The sequence below is a fragment of the Panthera pardus genome, unplaced genomic scaffold (assembly GCF_024362965.1).
Source record: "Panthera pardus isolate Hobbes unplaced genomic scaffold, ASM2436296v1 HiC_scaffold_12, whole genome shotgun sequence".
NCBI lineage: Eukaryota > Metazoa > Chordata > Mammalia > Carnivora > Felidae > Panthera > Panthera pardus.
Genome location: NW_026526677.1, coordinates 38,939,064 through 38,954,635, shown reverse-complemented (window position 1 = coordinate 38,954,635; position 15,572 = coordinate 38,939,064). Strand labels below are relative to the sequence as shown.

Genomic DNA, 15,572 nt, shown 5'->3' with positions numbered 1-15,572 from the left:
AAAGTAGCAGAGACAATGGGTAAATAAATGGGTGTGGCTATTCAAATAAAATTTTATTTATAAGAACAGGTGGCAACCTGTAATTTGTTGATCCTCTCCTCTAGCATCTTCTGATCTATAGAAATGTTGTATATTTTATCATGGAGTGTTCAGCTTATGCAGAGATTTCTCTGCTTGGTCTTTAGAAAGTTGTATTTTGGTAAAATTCCTAGGAAAACGTAGTGTGTTGATAGCCAAGAATAGCTAACGATGCCATCAGAAAATCTGCCCTGATTTTTCTGCCTTTTGGAAATAAGCATGTTTGCAGCCAGGACGCTTTAGAAACACCTAAAGATTGACTGGAATTTTCAGAGGGATGCATTTATTGGTAACGGATAGGGTTGTTAGGTAGGTCTTATAATTTAATGCAAAATCCGTTACTTGCTATTTGTTGAAGTGCCAAGTGAGACTCAGTTTATGTAAATCCTTCCTGATTTATGGTTTCATTAGAGCAGAATCATTGATTATCCCACAGAAATTCAAGAGGAATGTCATTGCTCTGACCCAATTTACAATAGACCTCGTGCCCCTGCTTCTGCTAATACTTCTCCAGAAGGCGTGCACGCCTTTACCAGTGAAGATGTTGACAGGTGTGACCTCTCACTGAAAAATAGACTCATTCAAGGCCCCATTGCTGCAACCTGGTGGGTTTTACCAAACCTGACATGACTTTGAGGGAAAAGTGGGAAGCAGGAGTAACACTTCCTAGATTAGATCATAGCTAGGACCAATTTGTGAAATCGGGGCTTTTCTTCCTTCTCCTATCTGCTGCTTTCTGAGGCAGGAAACTACCAGCTTTGTTGGGAGGGGGCTGTTTGCTGATAGTTCTTTCGGAGGTGTCTGTATCAGATAGGGTTATTTATGCTTTTCGACAACTCTGCATTTTGATAGGAATGAGAGAACGTCTTCAGGAAAGATACGGTGGTGAAAGAGTTGAATTGACCCATTTGGATATCTGGATTTTCTTAGGTTTCTCCTCTTGACTCCCACCTCAGCGTTCAGACACTGGAGTGAAGAGAACGTTATGTTAGACAAAGGCCCTTTTCAGCACCATTTACTCTGTACCATGACCTCTGTTGACCCCAAGTAGAGCAGAGCCCAGAACATCCTGCTCGCCTGTCCACATGCTGGGGCTTGCTCTGCACAGCAGAGAATCAGAAAAGGTGCATTTTCCTGTGCAGTGGGTTATTCTCTTTATTATGAAAACACAAAATTTATATGTTGGTTGACAAAAAGGCAACTCAGGAGACCTCTAAGGTCTGCTGTCTCAAACTGTGCTCTCCATGAATTTTATTCCAGATCTCTTAATCCAATTATTTCCCAAGAACATCTTTAGAAGTAGCATAATAGTCTTTCCTAATACCATGGGAAATATTTTTCTCCTTGGATTTATAGTTGTCTTTTACCTTTTCCTCTGTGTTTCCTGTGTCTTGCAAGAAGAGGAGGGGTTGGTTCGTTTCTGTTCTGACAAGACGTGCAAAGCCCAGTGGGCCTCTTCTAAGGCATATTATTCAGTTCTTCACCACTCCCCACCCCACCATCCTTTCCCCTCTCTAAAACAGAAAGTAATGAAAAGGTGACAAACACTCAATTTCTATGTAAAGTAATTTTTACCCTGCATATGGAGGGGCTGTACCATTTGCTTTGTGAATTGAGATTGTCTCCTGACGGGCAGGCAGTAAGTGAGCAGAGAGGCGGGCCTCTGATGACCTGAGATGCGTATTTCAGGGATGACCACAGTGGTGTGATTTCAGCTGTATGGTTTCTGCCACCCTGCTGTTATTGATTACAGAAACTGAAGTGGCTGTAGCCTCTCTCAATACCTCCATGAAGGCCCTTCAATTAGCATATTTATCATCTCTCTCTGTCTTACTGTGGATGTCAGGTCATTAGTCTGAGGAAAATCACCCCATGAGAGCTTATCATTCTTTAGCAATCTGAGTCACAATCTTCCTTGGGCCTGTTTAGGGAATGGAAGTTTTCTGAGGTTTGTCTTCATTAGGCCTCCGATGAGCCGTCCTACCTGAGGAGGTTTAGACTGGGAATTTGAGAAGGCACAGAGAGTGCTCTGTGCTTTCTGACCCCAGTTGGCTGGCTATATGATATGCATAAAGTGCTCTAACTTTTAAAATTGCATTTGTTTTAATGATTATATTTTATGAATTCTTTAAATGTAGGAGATAAGGTAGGTGAAAATACATTCTTACCACATAGAATAATTCTATCACTGTCAGGTCAGTGACTTCGAAGGAAATGATTTTCAGTACCAGATATTCAATAGACTGTATATTTCACATAGGAAATAATGTTGAACCCATTTTGCTGAGTTCTGACCATTTCGCTTGAGTTATAACTTGGTGACATGATTCTGAAACTCATTTTATTCCAGTCATGCCTATTTTCTTATATGGTTACACATTTTGCCTCTGCCCCCCACCCCCTGACTGATCCAGGAGAGAGATGAAGATTTTCACTGAGTTTTTCTCTTTGTGGGAATTAAACCTAAGACCGTAGAGTTAAGAGTAACAGGCTCTGACTGACTTACGATGTTCATTGTACCAACACAACTGATATCCAGACTCTAGGGGCGTGGCACTTTGTCTCTATAAATCTTGGGCCATGCCACATGCTGTAACGAATTCCTGGGCCCTTTAAAGGGAAATGAAGGTAATCAGCTGAATTGGTGGTTAAAGCCACATGGCTGTTGGTACACCCGGGATGTCCCTAAAGAAGGGACAATAGGACAGTTAGGGAAGATACCTGCCAAAAGACCCAAAGTGATGGACGTTGGCAGGAAGAGGCCATTTTGCAATTGCTGAGGTCCCAAGGTATCCAGTACCACCCAGAACATCCCCGTTCCCCTTTGCAGTTTCTCTCTGATGCTTCAGGACAGTTTGTGCCGGCAGTGTGAAATTTCTTTACCTTCCTCATGACGTTAAGGCAATGACTGTAGCAGGAGCCTGACCACTTAAAGTGTGAGCCCATAAGGTGGTGAAGGGGGAGTGGGCCCCGGAGTGACACCGATGCCTGTGCCCGGAAGAAGTAATAAAATTGTGAATGTAACCTCAGCAGAAAAAAGAGTGCCCCTGAATTGGCAGTGGTCTCAGTTAAAGGGGGGCAAAAAGCTACGAACCTTGACTGTGCATCCTCCAGTTGCTCCAGGAAACGACACTGATCATTTGACACATTCCAGAATTCTTGACACACACCTCAGGGTTTTATGCCCCTCATAATTTGGCTCTAATTGTATCTTCAAGGTTGCCAGTGACTTTGGAGGGTTTTTGTGGCATGTTTAAGATTTTCGGTGTTGGGGAAAAAATTCTTGCCCACATCTGTTCCCAATGTGTTTATCTGTAATTTTAATTCATGCTCACTTGCCTTGTCATCTGGTCTGGACTGAAATGAGTTGAGATTATTTGTACTATTTAAGATTTTATGCCCTCAATTAAATCCTCCCAAACACTCTTGGCATCGTATGATTTTCCCCCCTGGTCTTCCTCGTCATTCTAGTCTCCAGCAGAATTTGTAATTGAAATGGTTTTAGAGAGAGGGCTTTAGGGTATTTGAGGTCAAAAGAGGCTCTTGATGAGTATATCATCTAGCACCTAAATGGAGGAACTGGCAGTTAGCAGCTGGGGCAGGTTCTGTGTGTACTGGTAGATGGAGTCTGATCAAAATCCCTGCAGCCATGGGCTGAAGTGGATCGTAAAGACAGGGCTCTCTGTTTAACCGTTGAGGCTGGGAGCAGAGGGCATTTGAAGAGTACTGTCTCTGGAGTCTGTGACCTCTGTGGCCCCAGAAGTGCTGCAGTATATCGGGACCCACAGAGCCTCTGGAAGAGGGCACGTTGTCCCAGACAGAAGACTTGAAACTAAGGTCAGGCTGCCTTGGACAAATAGACCCTTAAGTGTTGACTATTGCAGAGGAAATGGATTGTTCTCTAAGACAGAACCTGTAAGGATCCAGAGCTCAGTCACTAGCGGGCTCATCCTGTTGGCCTAACCATTATGGACAAGGAGAAAGGAATGTCCTTACCCCCAAGGGCCCAGGCTTCTATGGTGTGTGTGTTGGTTGTGGAGTACATGTGGGTGTTCAATTGTCATAGGATATAGCTGGGCCATATCCCTCCTAGCTGGTCCATGGGTGGAGAGATTCCATACCAATGAGGCACATGCAATATACTGTACTTAGTATACCTTAGCCCCTATATAACTGCCAAGGTTCGGCATCAGTGATGTGAGAGGTACTGGCTTTCTAGGATTTAAGAGTGCATTTTTACATCATCGAGGTACATCGTTTCAGAGGCAACTTGCCTACCTGCTGGGGGGCACATTAGTGGTAGGAGATTGAGGGTAGGAAAAGGTGCTCTATGTGGAATCCAACTTTTATGTTAGAGAAACCATCTTGCCCAAGGATGGTGGCCTATTCGTTCCTTATTGTGGAAGAAGTCACAGTAGCAGATCATAAAGGTACTTGTCCGTTACTGGCTGTAGAAGCCAGAGGTGAAGCAGGATGGGTGGATGGTTTTGGTAAAATTATAAAAGGGTATGGAGTGGGATCTAGAGAGTGGCAGTGCATGTGTGGGGGCTCCTTTTAATAGGTGGGGTTTATCATATGCAGATAAGGCCAGTGGCTTTAAAGACAGCAAGTTGTTTGACAGGTGTTATGGTCTTTCACTGACAGCAGAGTTCTAGATACAGGGCCACTAGGCAGAGTCCACATTTTCGATTACTCCCAACTAAAAAAATGTGACCTCAGGGTTTCTGTCACTCCATTAATTTCCTTGAACATGTTATGGGTACATGCGGCTTCATGTGTTTAGAACTCCCATCCTTTAGTCAGCTTCACTCAGCCTTTAAATTGCTTCAGATCTTGTGTTATGACCCTTCTCTGTGATATGCTCTTGAAGCACCTTGTTCTCCATCACATCATCTCCTTCTAATCCGATACTCAGCATCGGTCATTTTTGCTAGAGGGTCAGATGACTAAGAACATCATTATGCTGTTGACAGCATTTTTTAAATTCTATGCCTATTGCCTAGCACAGTGCCTGGGCACCTGCTAAGTGCTCAATAAATACTTGTCAAATGAATGCACAGTGCCTCTCCTGGGAACTAAAACAGGTATTTGAGTAAACGTTGGAACCTGATTTCTGCAGATTATGTGTCTTCCTCTGAGGATCTGCTCATGTTCACCATTTGAACGTGAGCTCCATGTAGGTTTCACTCAGATTAGTATCTTGTTGAGGGCTGATGTTCTGTTGTGTGATTAAGTTGTTTTACTTCTGACGTAGAGTGTCCAGGCAGCAAGTTGTCAAGGAATGTGTGACCTGGAGAAAGAAACAAAGTTTGTTCTTTTGGTAAAATCGAGGTGTGCCGTGGATTCGAAAATGCTAATGGCTGGTGGAGTCCTGATCTCTTATCTTTCCTGGAATGTCCCTTGATGATTAAAATCACGTCTGGGCAGGGGCGCCTGGGTGGCGCAGTCGGTTAAGCGTCCGACTTCAGCCAGGTCACGATCTCGCGGTCCGTGAGTTCGAGCCCCGCGTCAGGCTCTGGGCTGATGGCTCGGAGCCTGGAGCCTGTTTCCGATTCTGTGTCTCCCTCTCTCTCTGCCCCTCCCCCGTTCATGCTCTGTCTCTCTCTGTCCCAAAAATAAATAAAAAACGTTGAAAAAAAATTAAAAAAAAAAAAATCACGTCTGGGCAGTCATGTGGGGCGGGGTGGAGAGACAGGTGTTAGAATCATATTTGGATTTATATCTCTATTTTACCCATCACCGTTTAGCTATGTAACCACGGAGGAGGTAGTAAACATCTTTGAGCCTTGGTATATTTGTCTTTAAAATACTTTGGATTCTTCTTCTGGAGAACTGAGAGGATTTAGTCATTAACTAAACAAATATTTATTGACGACCTATAATGTGTTGGATATTGCTATGGGCACAAGGTGACCAATCTTTCATAGTCCTTTCCTTTGAAGAAGTGAGCTTCTAATGGGGAGGTAAACATTGAATAAACACAGAAATAAATATACAGTAATTGTGATCACTACTATGAACAAGAATAATAGGATGTATGGAAGAAAATAATGGGGATTTCTTTAGACTTGGGAGACCAGGGAGTCTTTTCTGAAGAGCTTGTGGTTAAGCTGGGACTTAAAGACTGAGTAGAAATTACTCTGGCAGGGGTGTTGTGAGTTGGTGGAACAAGTTTACAAAGACTCTGAATCGGGAGAGGTTGGAACAGTAGAAGAATTAAAAGAAAGACTGATGTGGTTGGAGAGAAATGATGGAGAGAGAGAAAGGGCCTTCTTTGTTGCCACGAGACCAAGTTAAAGATTTTGTATTTCTCGCAAGTAAAATGGAAGCCCTGGGAAGGTTTTTAAGGGGGAGAAGGACACGTTCCAATATGTGTTTTAAAAGGATCCCTTTGTGTATAAAATGGATTAGTGACTGGGCAAAAAGGGCACAGGGAGGCACATGAGGCCCTGTCTATTTGAGAGATGGTAATAGTTTGGAGTACAATGGGCTTTTCTTATTGTTGTGGAGGAGAAAATGTTATGTTCAGGAGATACATACAACATAAAATTAATATACACAACCCAGTTTTAGAACATTGATTCTCTGCCCAGTGATGTACAGTTGTAGTAAATTGTAACTTGACCTGAGCAGGCAACTTCTCTTTCTTCTCTCTAGCCCTCACCACTGTTGAGAAGTGTCAGGGTCTCATTTTCATGGTGTTTTAAAAATTTCCCCTAAGTTTCATTCCAGGATGGTTTTGTTGATTATTTTTTTCTCTAGTCTTTATATTTTAAAGTTAAGGAAATTGATGTGATTTTGATTATTAGCAACTTAGGCTTGGGCTGGTAGTTTTGTGGTTTAAACCTAAAAGGTGGAACTCTCAAAAAAGAAAATCTTTTCAGTGGGTTTATCTAGGCCGATGTACTATATTACATGTAAAAGATGTCTGTAAAAATTGACACAGGGGGTGCCTGGGTGGCCCAGTCGGGTAAGTGTCCAACTTTGGCTCAGGTCATGACCTCACGGTTAGTGAGTTCGAGCCCTGCATCAGGCTCTGTGCTGACAGCTCAGAGCCAGGAGCCTGCTTCAGATTCTGTGTCTTCCTCTCTCTTTGCCCTTTCCCTGCTTATGTGCAGTCTCTCGTTCTCTAAAATAAATAAGCCTCAAAAAATTTTTAAAAAGCTACCTTTTAAAAAATTGACTGTATTTTCAATTTATATTTCCTAATAGCAAAGCATGTGAAGAACAACACGTGGCATTAGCATATACTTTTATTATAATTTCATAACTCTGTACCTAGTGATAAAGATTGAATTGTGTTAGAGAAATTGGCCATATATTTGCATCCAGAGAAACATGGTATACTTCTCTGTATATTTATATAGATTCCTTTGTTCCATATCACATGTACTTAGATATGATATAAATTTAAGTGTTTGAAGTCACTTAGACTCTTGCCATATTAGGAACTTGGGAAGGTTCAGTATTTGAGGGGTCAGGACAAAGATGATTCCCAGTGTTCTGGTTTAGGTGGATAAAGGTGTGGCAGATGGGTATGGAGAGTCTGGGAGCTTGGATTTGAGAAGTAAGATCAAGAGTTTAGTTCTGGCTGGGGGAGCTATGAGTGCCTGCGAGGACATCCAGATGGATTGCCAGGTGGCTGTTGGCTATGATAACCTGTAAAGTGGGGTATGCTGGATAGTCAGTGCTATTTCCTGTGCCCTTACAGAGGACTCTGAGCCTTTATTCTTGTTTCTAGGGAAGAGTAGATATTCTCAACCACGTGCCAGAAATGATAGGGTGCAAGCATTGACCTACACTTAGTTTTGCTAAGAATGGATGGGCAGAATCTGGGGTTGGGTCCTAAGTGGACCTATTTAGAAACACTTTGTAAGACATAGAAGGGTTGAGATCCATTGAGTGTAAGCATTAGTTGTCTAAACTTCCAAGTATTGAAAATGTATAAGAATTATTTCCTCAGTATTCTTAACAAGAACTTCAGAGTCAAATCATGATCCTGTCTATGTTAACTTGGATAAAAAAGTGAGTCTCAACCACATTTTCCTAATGTGTGAAGTGAGGATAATAGTGATTTTTAGCAGTGTTAAGGGTTTTGTGAGGTAAGGTGTTTAATATGCTTAGCACTATGTCTGGCATGTTGGAAGAAGTCAATAAATAGCAGTTTTTGTAATTAAGATGTTCTCTGTATTTGGGCCAGTCCTAGTCGAAAGAACTCACTATGTGCTTCTATTATAGGAGAATAATTCTGGAGGCTCAAGTCACTTATTCAAAATAGTCAAGTAAGCACTGCTATAAACATTGGGGTACATGTGCCCCTATGCATTGTCAAATTGGCTTCCATACAACACCCAATGCTCATCCCAAAGAGTGCCCTCCTCGTTGCTCATCACCCACTTTCCCCCCAACTGTTGATGGGGGGGGTGGGGGAGAGAGGAAAGTGGGTGATGGGCATTGAGGAGGGCACTCATTGGGATGAGCACTGGGTGTTTTATGGAAGCCAATTTGACAATAAATTATATTAAAAAAAAAGTCAAGTAAAAGAACTTGAATATTGGGCTGTGTGTGTGTAGTCTACAATCTGGTCACAGCTTCTAATTCTGAAAAAAAAAAAAAAAAGATTTAAGGAAGAGGGTAACTTTGAGTAGTCTCATGCATCAGACCATGTTGATAACCAGCTGAAGGAAAAATTATACAAGGGCTAGCTAGAGGGCTTGTTAAGAGATTGTAGGTAGCAACTGAAGACTGATACCCAGGAAGGGAAGAATCTGTATCCCAATGTCATGGTATGGAGACACATCAGATAAGAAAGACAAAGTCTTTAGAAGGATTCTGAAATGTGGAGAATTGAGGATTTATGATTTGGCAGCCAACTCTGATCCTGGAGTGGAGTTTAAAGAATGAGGATGTCCAGCTGGGGGTGGTGAAAGTATCCTAAAACTGGATTGTGGTCATGGCTGCACAACTGTGTAAACTGATTAAAAATCATCAAGGTGTATCTTTACAATAGGTGAATTTTATAAGATGTAATTCATACCTCTATAAGGAAGAAAAATGGTAACTAGCAAACCAGTCATATTTGCCTTCCAGTTGGTTAGGAGGGTGGAGGCATTAAATGCCACTATAGATTAATTTATCTGTTCCTTCACTCATTAATTTACCCTCCCATGTTTCTGGCTGGCTGTGTGTCCATCCATCTGTAAGCCATCCCATCCAGTTACCCTTGTGGGGGTAACTTTGGTTGAGAGAAATAAATCAGACCTAGACCCTAGACTTTGAAGATGTTAGTGTGATTGAAGATAGGATATTTTGTTAAAAATATTTGGTATTGGGGTGTCTGGTATTGGGGTAACTGAGTAACCCAGACAGTTAAGTAAACTCAGTCAGTTAAGCATCCGACTTCAGATCAAGTCACGATCTCATTGTTTGTGAGTCTGAGCGCTGCATAGGGCTCTCTGCTGTCAGCATGGAGCCTGCTCAGATCCTCTGTCCCCCTCTCTTTGTGCCCTTCCCCCCTTCTCAGAAATAAACAAGCATTAAAAAAATACATGAAATTACTTCACAGAAAATAGATATATTGAGGATGAGAAGAAACCTAAATTGTAATCCATTTGTGTCTTTATGTGCAAAAGGATATCTTCTTAATATTTTGGATGTCGGAATGCTTAGGAATTTGTTGCTTTGGGGAGGGCAGTGAAATAACATGGCAATGGATAACCTTGGCCTCAGACTCTGGCTTCTGGCTCTGTGTACCTTCCATAATTAACTTCTCCAAACTCCATCCGCTGAATCTATAAAGTACAAATAGTAATTTCAGTTTCGCAGGGTTGTTAATAGAATTACATGGGATAATGCATGTAAAAACACTTAGCTGAGTGCCTACCATTTGTGTTAATAATTATTATTATTACATTTCTGCCAGATTATTTGACATTCTCCAACTGTATCCTTCTTCCTCACGGGGTTGGAGTCCCATTCCTTTTTCTAGGATTTGTGCCCACCCCTTCTCATGTTTCTACCTGGGATGAACTCAAGGTCAAGTTTTGCATCATCTAGAAGTGATTTCTCCTTCTCTGAAACACTGATTATTTGTACTATTCACATCTCACTTCACATAGATTGCCTTGTATTTATACTACCCCTGTATTTGGCTTGTCTCCCTTTAGTTTGTAATTTCCTTGCTGGCAGAGACTATGTCTCAAACATCTTTACTTTTCTCTCAGAAGCTTGCATGGGTGCTTCAGTCCACAGAAATGGATGCCCCATAAATATTGATTATTCACTCCTGCAGGAAGGCAAGCAGATAGTGAATAAATACTGCTTGAAAGGAGGCCTGGATTAATTAATTAAACACATGCTTTTGGCACAGTGGTCAGGCCCAGCCAAAGTAGATTTGACATTAAGATTGGTTTGTCCCATGGGCCCTTCATTGTCCTTGAAAATACAATTTACCCAACTTTCTGCATTGTGAATTGACGTGGCATACGCTTGATAGAGATGCATTGGGATATCAACATTGTCTGAGTGGCTTTTTTCCTGCCTGTCAAATGCATGCAGAAGGAAAAGGACAGTTGCAGTCTCCTGGAAAAAAAGAGAAAAGAAACAAAGAATACATGTCATAATGGATGCACATGTGACCTTGGGTCGAACTTCACAATGAAAGAAAACGTGACAACTTAATTATTGATCAATTCTGACATGGGGAGGAAAGTGTAGCCCCTTTATCTGGCACTGAGCTAAGATGTCTGAAAATGGTCCCTTTGGTAGCAAAATCTCAAGTCTTTTTATTTGTAATGGTTATTGTAAGCCTTTAAAGCCCTAGTAGCAGTGTTTTTGACTGACAGAGGTGGTAGGTTTCCAGTAAGTTAAGTTTTTGCTCTCATTTTGATTGGGGCAGTTGACAGGTTATAAGTAGTGAGGCTGAGTCTGATACTATCTATGGATCCACTCTCTGATGTCCTGAGGAACAGCTACATCTTTCACTTTGTATCCTGAAGTTTTGTTGTCTGAGAGGATATAGGATATGGTGAAAAGTACATGGGCCTTGGAGTTCACCAGACCTAATTTAGAACCCTGGCATCTCCATCCTCTGTCTACTAGCTAGATAATAGTTTAATCTTCTCCTTCCTTATCTAGAAGTGGAGGAGAACAGCGTTACTAAGTTACTTTGAACTGTAGTTGTTGTCAACGTTATCATAATCCTTCTCATCTTTGTGGCTAACATTTGTTGACCTCTTCATATGTACCAAGGATTGTTCTAAGTGTGCTACATGGAGTAGCCAGTTTAACTCATTAATTCATGTGTATTAGGAAGTGTAATGCCATGCATTATATTATATTGTAGGTGTGTGAATCTTATTATTTAATAATAGTATCTTTTAAAATTCTGTTTCAAAGGGAAAAAAAAGTTACAGAATGCCATCACCAAAATGATTTAAGCTTGGAGTTTATAAAATTCAATGAGTTTTATCTTGGTTAAAGCCAGAAGCTATTGTTCACATGATAAATATGCAAAATATAAAAGCAGAGCTATTTTGGTTGAATCCAGGGTGGGGGACTTGAGCCCTACCTGACCACTCATTTGTGCCCCAGGCTCTGAGCAATAGTTTCAAAATCACTGATGTTGTCCCTTCCCAGTGTACCTGTCTAGGTAGGTGAAGTGATTTATTGTGCTTGTGGCTGCAGAACCTGTGTTAGAATTGAAATCTCCTGCCTCCAAGAACCATTCTTGTCTATGAGACCACAATATGTGATCTAGCAATATAGTTCACTGAAATGTACTAGTTCAAGTTGATAAAGCACATTCATAACCTTATTGTATTTGAACTTTTGTGGTAGGAATAACATATTCCTCCTAGTTCACCTAAAAACGCTGCACCATAAATATCCCCAAATTTGGTGGAGTTGGCAATAAGGGGAAAAATCAGAGACCAGAAATACTGAAAAAAGTGATTCCATCGAGATAAGCAAGAACACTGGAGTTGGGATTTGCCACGAGGGCGATGTCTAATCCCTGGTGGTAGAATCTGCCTCTAATAGACACTGCCAACAGATGGGAGACAAAGTCTGGGGCTTGTGTGAGATGCATAAATCAAGAACCTTGAGGGGAGAATCCTCGTTGGGTGGCTAGGAGAAACCTCCTTTGCAAAAGGAGACTGATCTATCAGTCTTGACTCTAGATAAGGGGGTATGGAGGAGAAAAGATTGCATTCCTGAAAGCTTAGGGCCTGAATTTATTCTACCTGTGTGGCTCAATCATCATGTCCCAAAGCAAAATACAAAGTGTTTTTGGGTTGATGGTTCCTTTGGGAACCTGAAGGAATCAAACACAAACCTTCACTGAAGAAATGCCATTTTATTTATTTATTTAAAAAAAATTTTTTTTTTTTAACGTTTATTTATTTTTGAGACAGAGAGAGACAGAGCATGAACGGAGGAGGGTCAGAGAGAGAGGGAGACACAGATTCTGAAACATGAAGAAATGCCATTTTAAACCCCAAATCTCAATTCCCACAGATTAAATTATAAAAAAATATGTGCTCACAAACTGAGGAATCACTGAAAACAAGAATCACTGAAAACAAGTCATGCACAATACTTAGCGAAACTACAAACCACAAAATCAGATGTACAAAAACTGAAGATCCTGGAATTATTGATGTAAGACAAACGTGTCTCGTGCTTTTTTAAAAAAGGAAATTAAGCAGCACCTGGGTGGCTCAGTCAGTTAAGCGTACACCTTCAGTTCAGGTCATGATATCCTGGTCCATGAGTTCAAACCCTGCATTGGGCTCTGTGCTGACAGCTCAGAGCCTTGGAACCTGCTTCAGATTCTGTCTCCCTCTCTCTCTTCCCCTCCCCCACTTGGATTCTGTCTCTCTCTTTGAAATAAATGTTAAAAAATAAAAGCTCTTCAAAAAAGTAAAAAAGGAAATTAAAAGATGAAAAAGGGACTGTGGGATTTGACCAAGGAGACAAAATAAGAATTCTAGAAAATCTGTGAAATAAAAATGCTGTTGATGAGTGAAACTGACCACGACCCAGGCCAAAAGAGAATAAAGATATGTCTGGAAGTTACACAGAATTCAGTACAGAGAGAAAAAGGGAGTAGAAATAGGAAAGGAAGGCTGAGTAGCATGGAGAAGAGCTTGAGAAGGAATAACATTTATCTGATTGGAGTTCTGAAAAGAGAGAGAAAATGGTGAAGAGAAGTTCTGAAGAGACACTCCCTGTGAATGTTCCAAATTGATGAAAGATTTGATCTTTAGATTCAGAAATCCCAAGGAATCATAGGAAGAAGAAATAAAAATGAACTTACCCTGGAGTAAAATTAAAGAATACAAAAGGACATTTAAGCAAATTAAGATTGAGCACAGTCACTTTCAAATTATCTTCACTAAAGGAATTTGTAAAGGGCACTTGAGAGAGAAAAAGAATTATCCTGGAAGCCATGTCTGCGATTCAAGAAGGAATGTTGGGAAAATAAATACGGAACACACGGTTTAAAAAGGATGCCCCTGGAAACCTGCTCGGGGATGTTTCTTGCCGCGTTGTTTGTGATTCAAAACCTGCAAATATCCCCAGTGCTCATCTGTAGTGTAATGGATAGATGGTGGAATATTGACGCCACAGAGTATTATACAGCATTGATGAATAAACTGTAGCTACAGGCAATAGCAGGGATGAATAGAAAATACACCATAGAGAATATGTAAAATATAATTTCTTTCATGTGGAGTTCAAAATGGGCATAAACTGAATGATCTATTTAGAAATAAGCACCTATATATGGCAAATGATAAAAACATGCAAGGGAGTGATAAACACAAAATTCAGGATAGTCCTCTTTGATGGTTGGGAGGGGACTCGGGGAGATGTAATCAAGGGGTACTGATAATCTGGTCGTGTTCATTTTATATATTCATGTAGATTCATTTTACATATTTCCTGTGAGTCATAAGTTTTACAATAAGGCGATTATAAAAAGATTGGTTACGTAAGAAAGTGGTGGGAAGGGGATTCAGGGTCAGCCTGGATCAAACATACTTTGAAAAGCATTAAAGAGAAACATCTCAAGCATGTGGTAGTCCAGTTTCCCATTCCTACTCTCCCACCCCCTTCCTAGCCTACCCTTGCATATTGCCAGTGTATGTTTTCATGCATGGTGACAAAATAGTAAAGATAATTCGTGGTTTATTACTTGAAAGTCTTGTGTTGTAATGTAAAATTTTATTTGCTTCTTTAGGTCATAACTTTTGTGCAGAAGGACCTACATGTGGTGAAAACTCAGAGTGTAAAAACTGGAATACAAAAGCTACTTGTGAGTGCAAGAATGGCTACATTTCTGTCCAGGGAGACTCTGCCTACTGCGAAGGTAAGTCAGCTATAATAAAGTCATTTGTGAGAAATGTACTCCTGGTAGACATGGTTGAAATTGAAAGCTGTCACTTGGCTCTGGTCTTCTGGGATCCTACCAGAAATTATATCGGCTACTTGGGTGCTCTGTTCTCCTCGTTTATCCAGGCTTCTCAGTAGCATGTGGAAAGCCAGACCTTTGGAGGGAGTTCTGAAACACAGCAAAGCAACAAAAGTGGCAGGGCCATGTCAAATCCCATGTTCTGCTTTCACTGTATGTAATAATCACTGGCAAAACCATAAACACATGATGTTCTTTTGCCTTATTTGAGTGAATTAGTATTTCCAAGTTCAACTGAAGGTTATAGGGTGGGTCCTCTTTTTGAATGCTTTGATACTAGCTTATACCTGACTGCCTTTTTCTTCACCTGCCAAGGTCAGAAGTTTTTTTTTCAATTGGGTTTCTAAATGACTGATTCATGGGTTGCTAATTCATAAACTATACTAAAAGTCACAGTGACAGATGGACTCATAACTTTGGCACTTGGATGGATGCCATTACAGGGGTTAGTGGCTTCAGGCATCAGTGATCCCCATTTCCACTCTAGAGAGCAGAACAACTCTATGTGAATGCCTCTTTCCAGGCTTAGCATTCCACCTTGATGGTGGTGAGCAATGCATACTCCTGCTCCTGTGTAATCCCCTAGTATCCCAGCCCATCCATTTCTCAGGTTCTAGCTGGCTCAGTCTCATCAGTTTGAGAAGTTCTAATGGGCAAAGTGGGGCGAAGCTGTTTCTCTGTCTTGGTTGGACCCAATCATTCCTGACCGATTCACTAACAATGTGTTGAACCTTGTGCTCTCTTAATTGGGAAGGTAGAGGTCTTGAATGGAATGAATGCTGTAAATCCTTGGTCATGATCTTCTAATTGGTTTGGTTCTCCACTGGCTCACGTATTCTCAAGGTAAAGATGATTCATGATGAAAATGGTTTTTTCCATTCATTCCGTTTGTATCATTGATCCCTGCTTAATTTCTTGGCTTTGATTAAACCTCTTCAGTTGTTAAGAAGATGTGTGTAATGCTTGCTGGTGCTCAGTACCTGGTGGGTGGCCTTTGGTTTTGATCTCTTCTAAAAGA

At 41.0% G+C, this 15,572-nt stretch overlaps 1 protein-coding gene across 2 annotated transcripts in view; it reads left to right on the top strand.

The window, feature by feature from the left end:
- Positions 1-15,572, top strand: part of NELL1 (neural EGFL like 1) — an 874,069-nt gene that overhangs the window by 217,920 nt on the left and 640,577 nt on the right. For both annotated transcript variants that reach the window (XM_053899887.1, XM_053899886.1), the window contains exon 12: positions 14,324-14,452. In XM_053899887.1, coding sequence (XP_053755862.1) covers positions 14,324-14,452 — 129 coding nt within the window. The remainder of the gene's footprint in view (positions 1-14,323; positions 14,453-15,572) is intronic.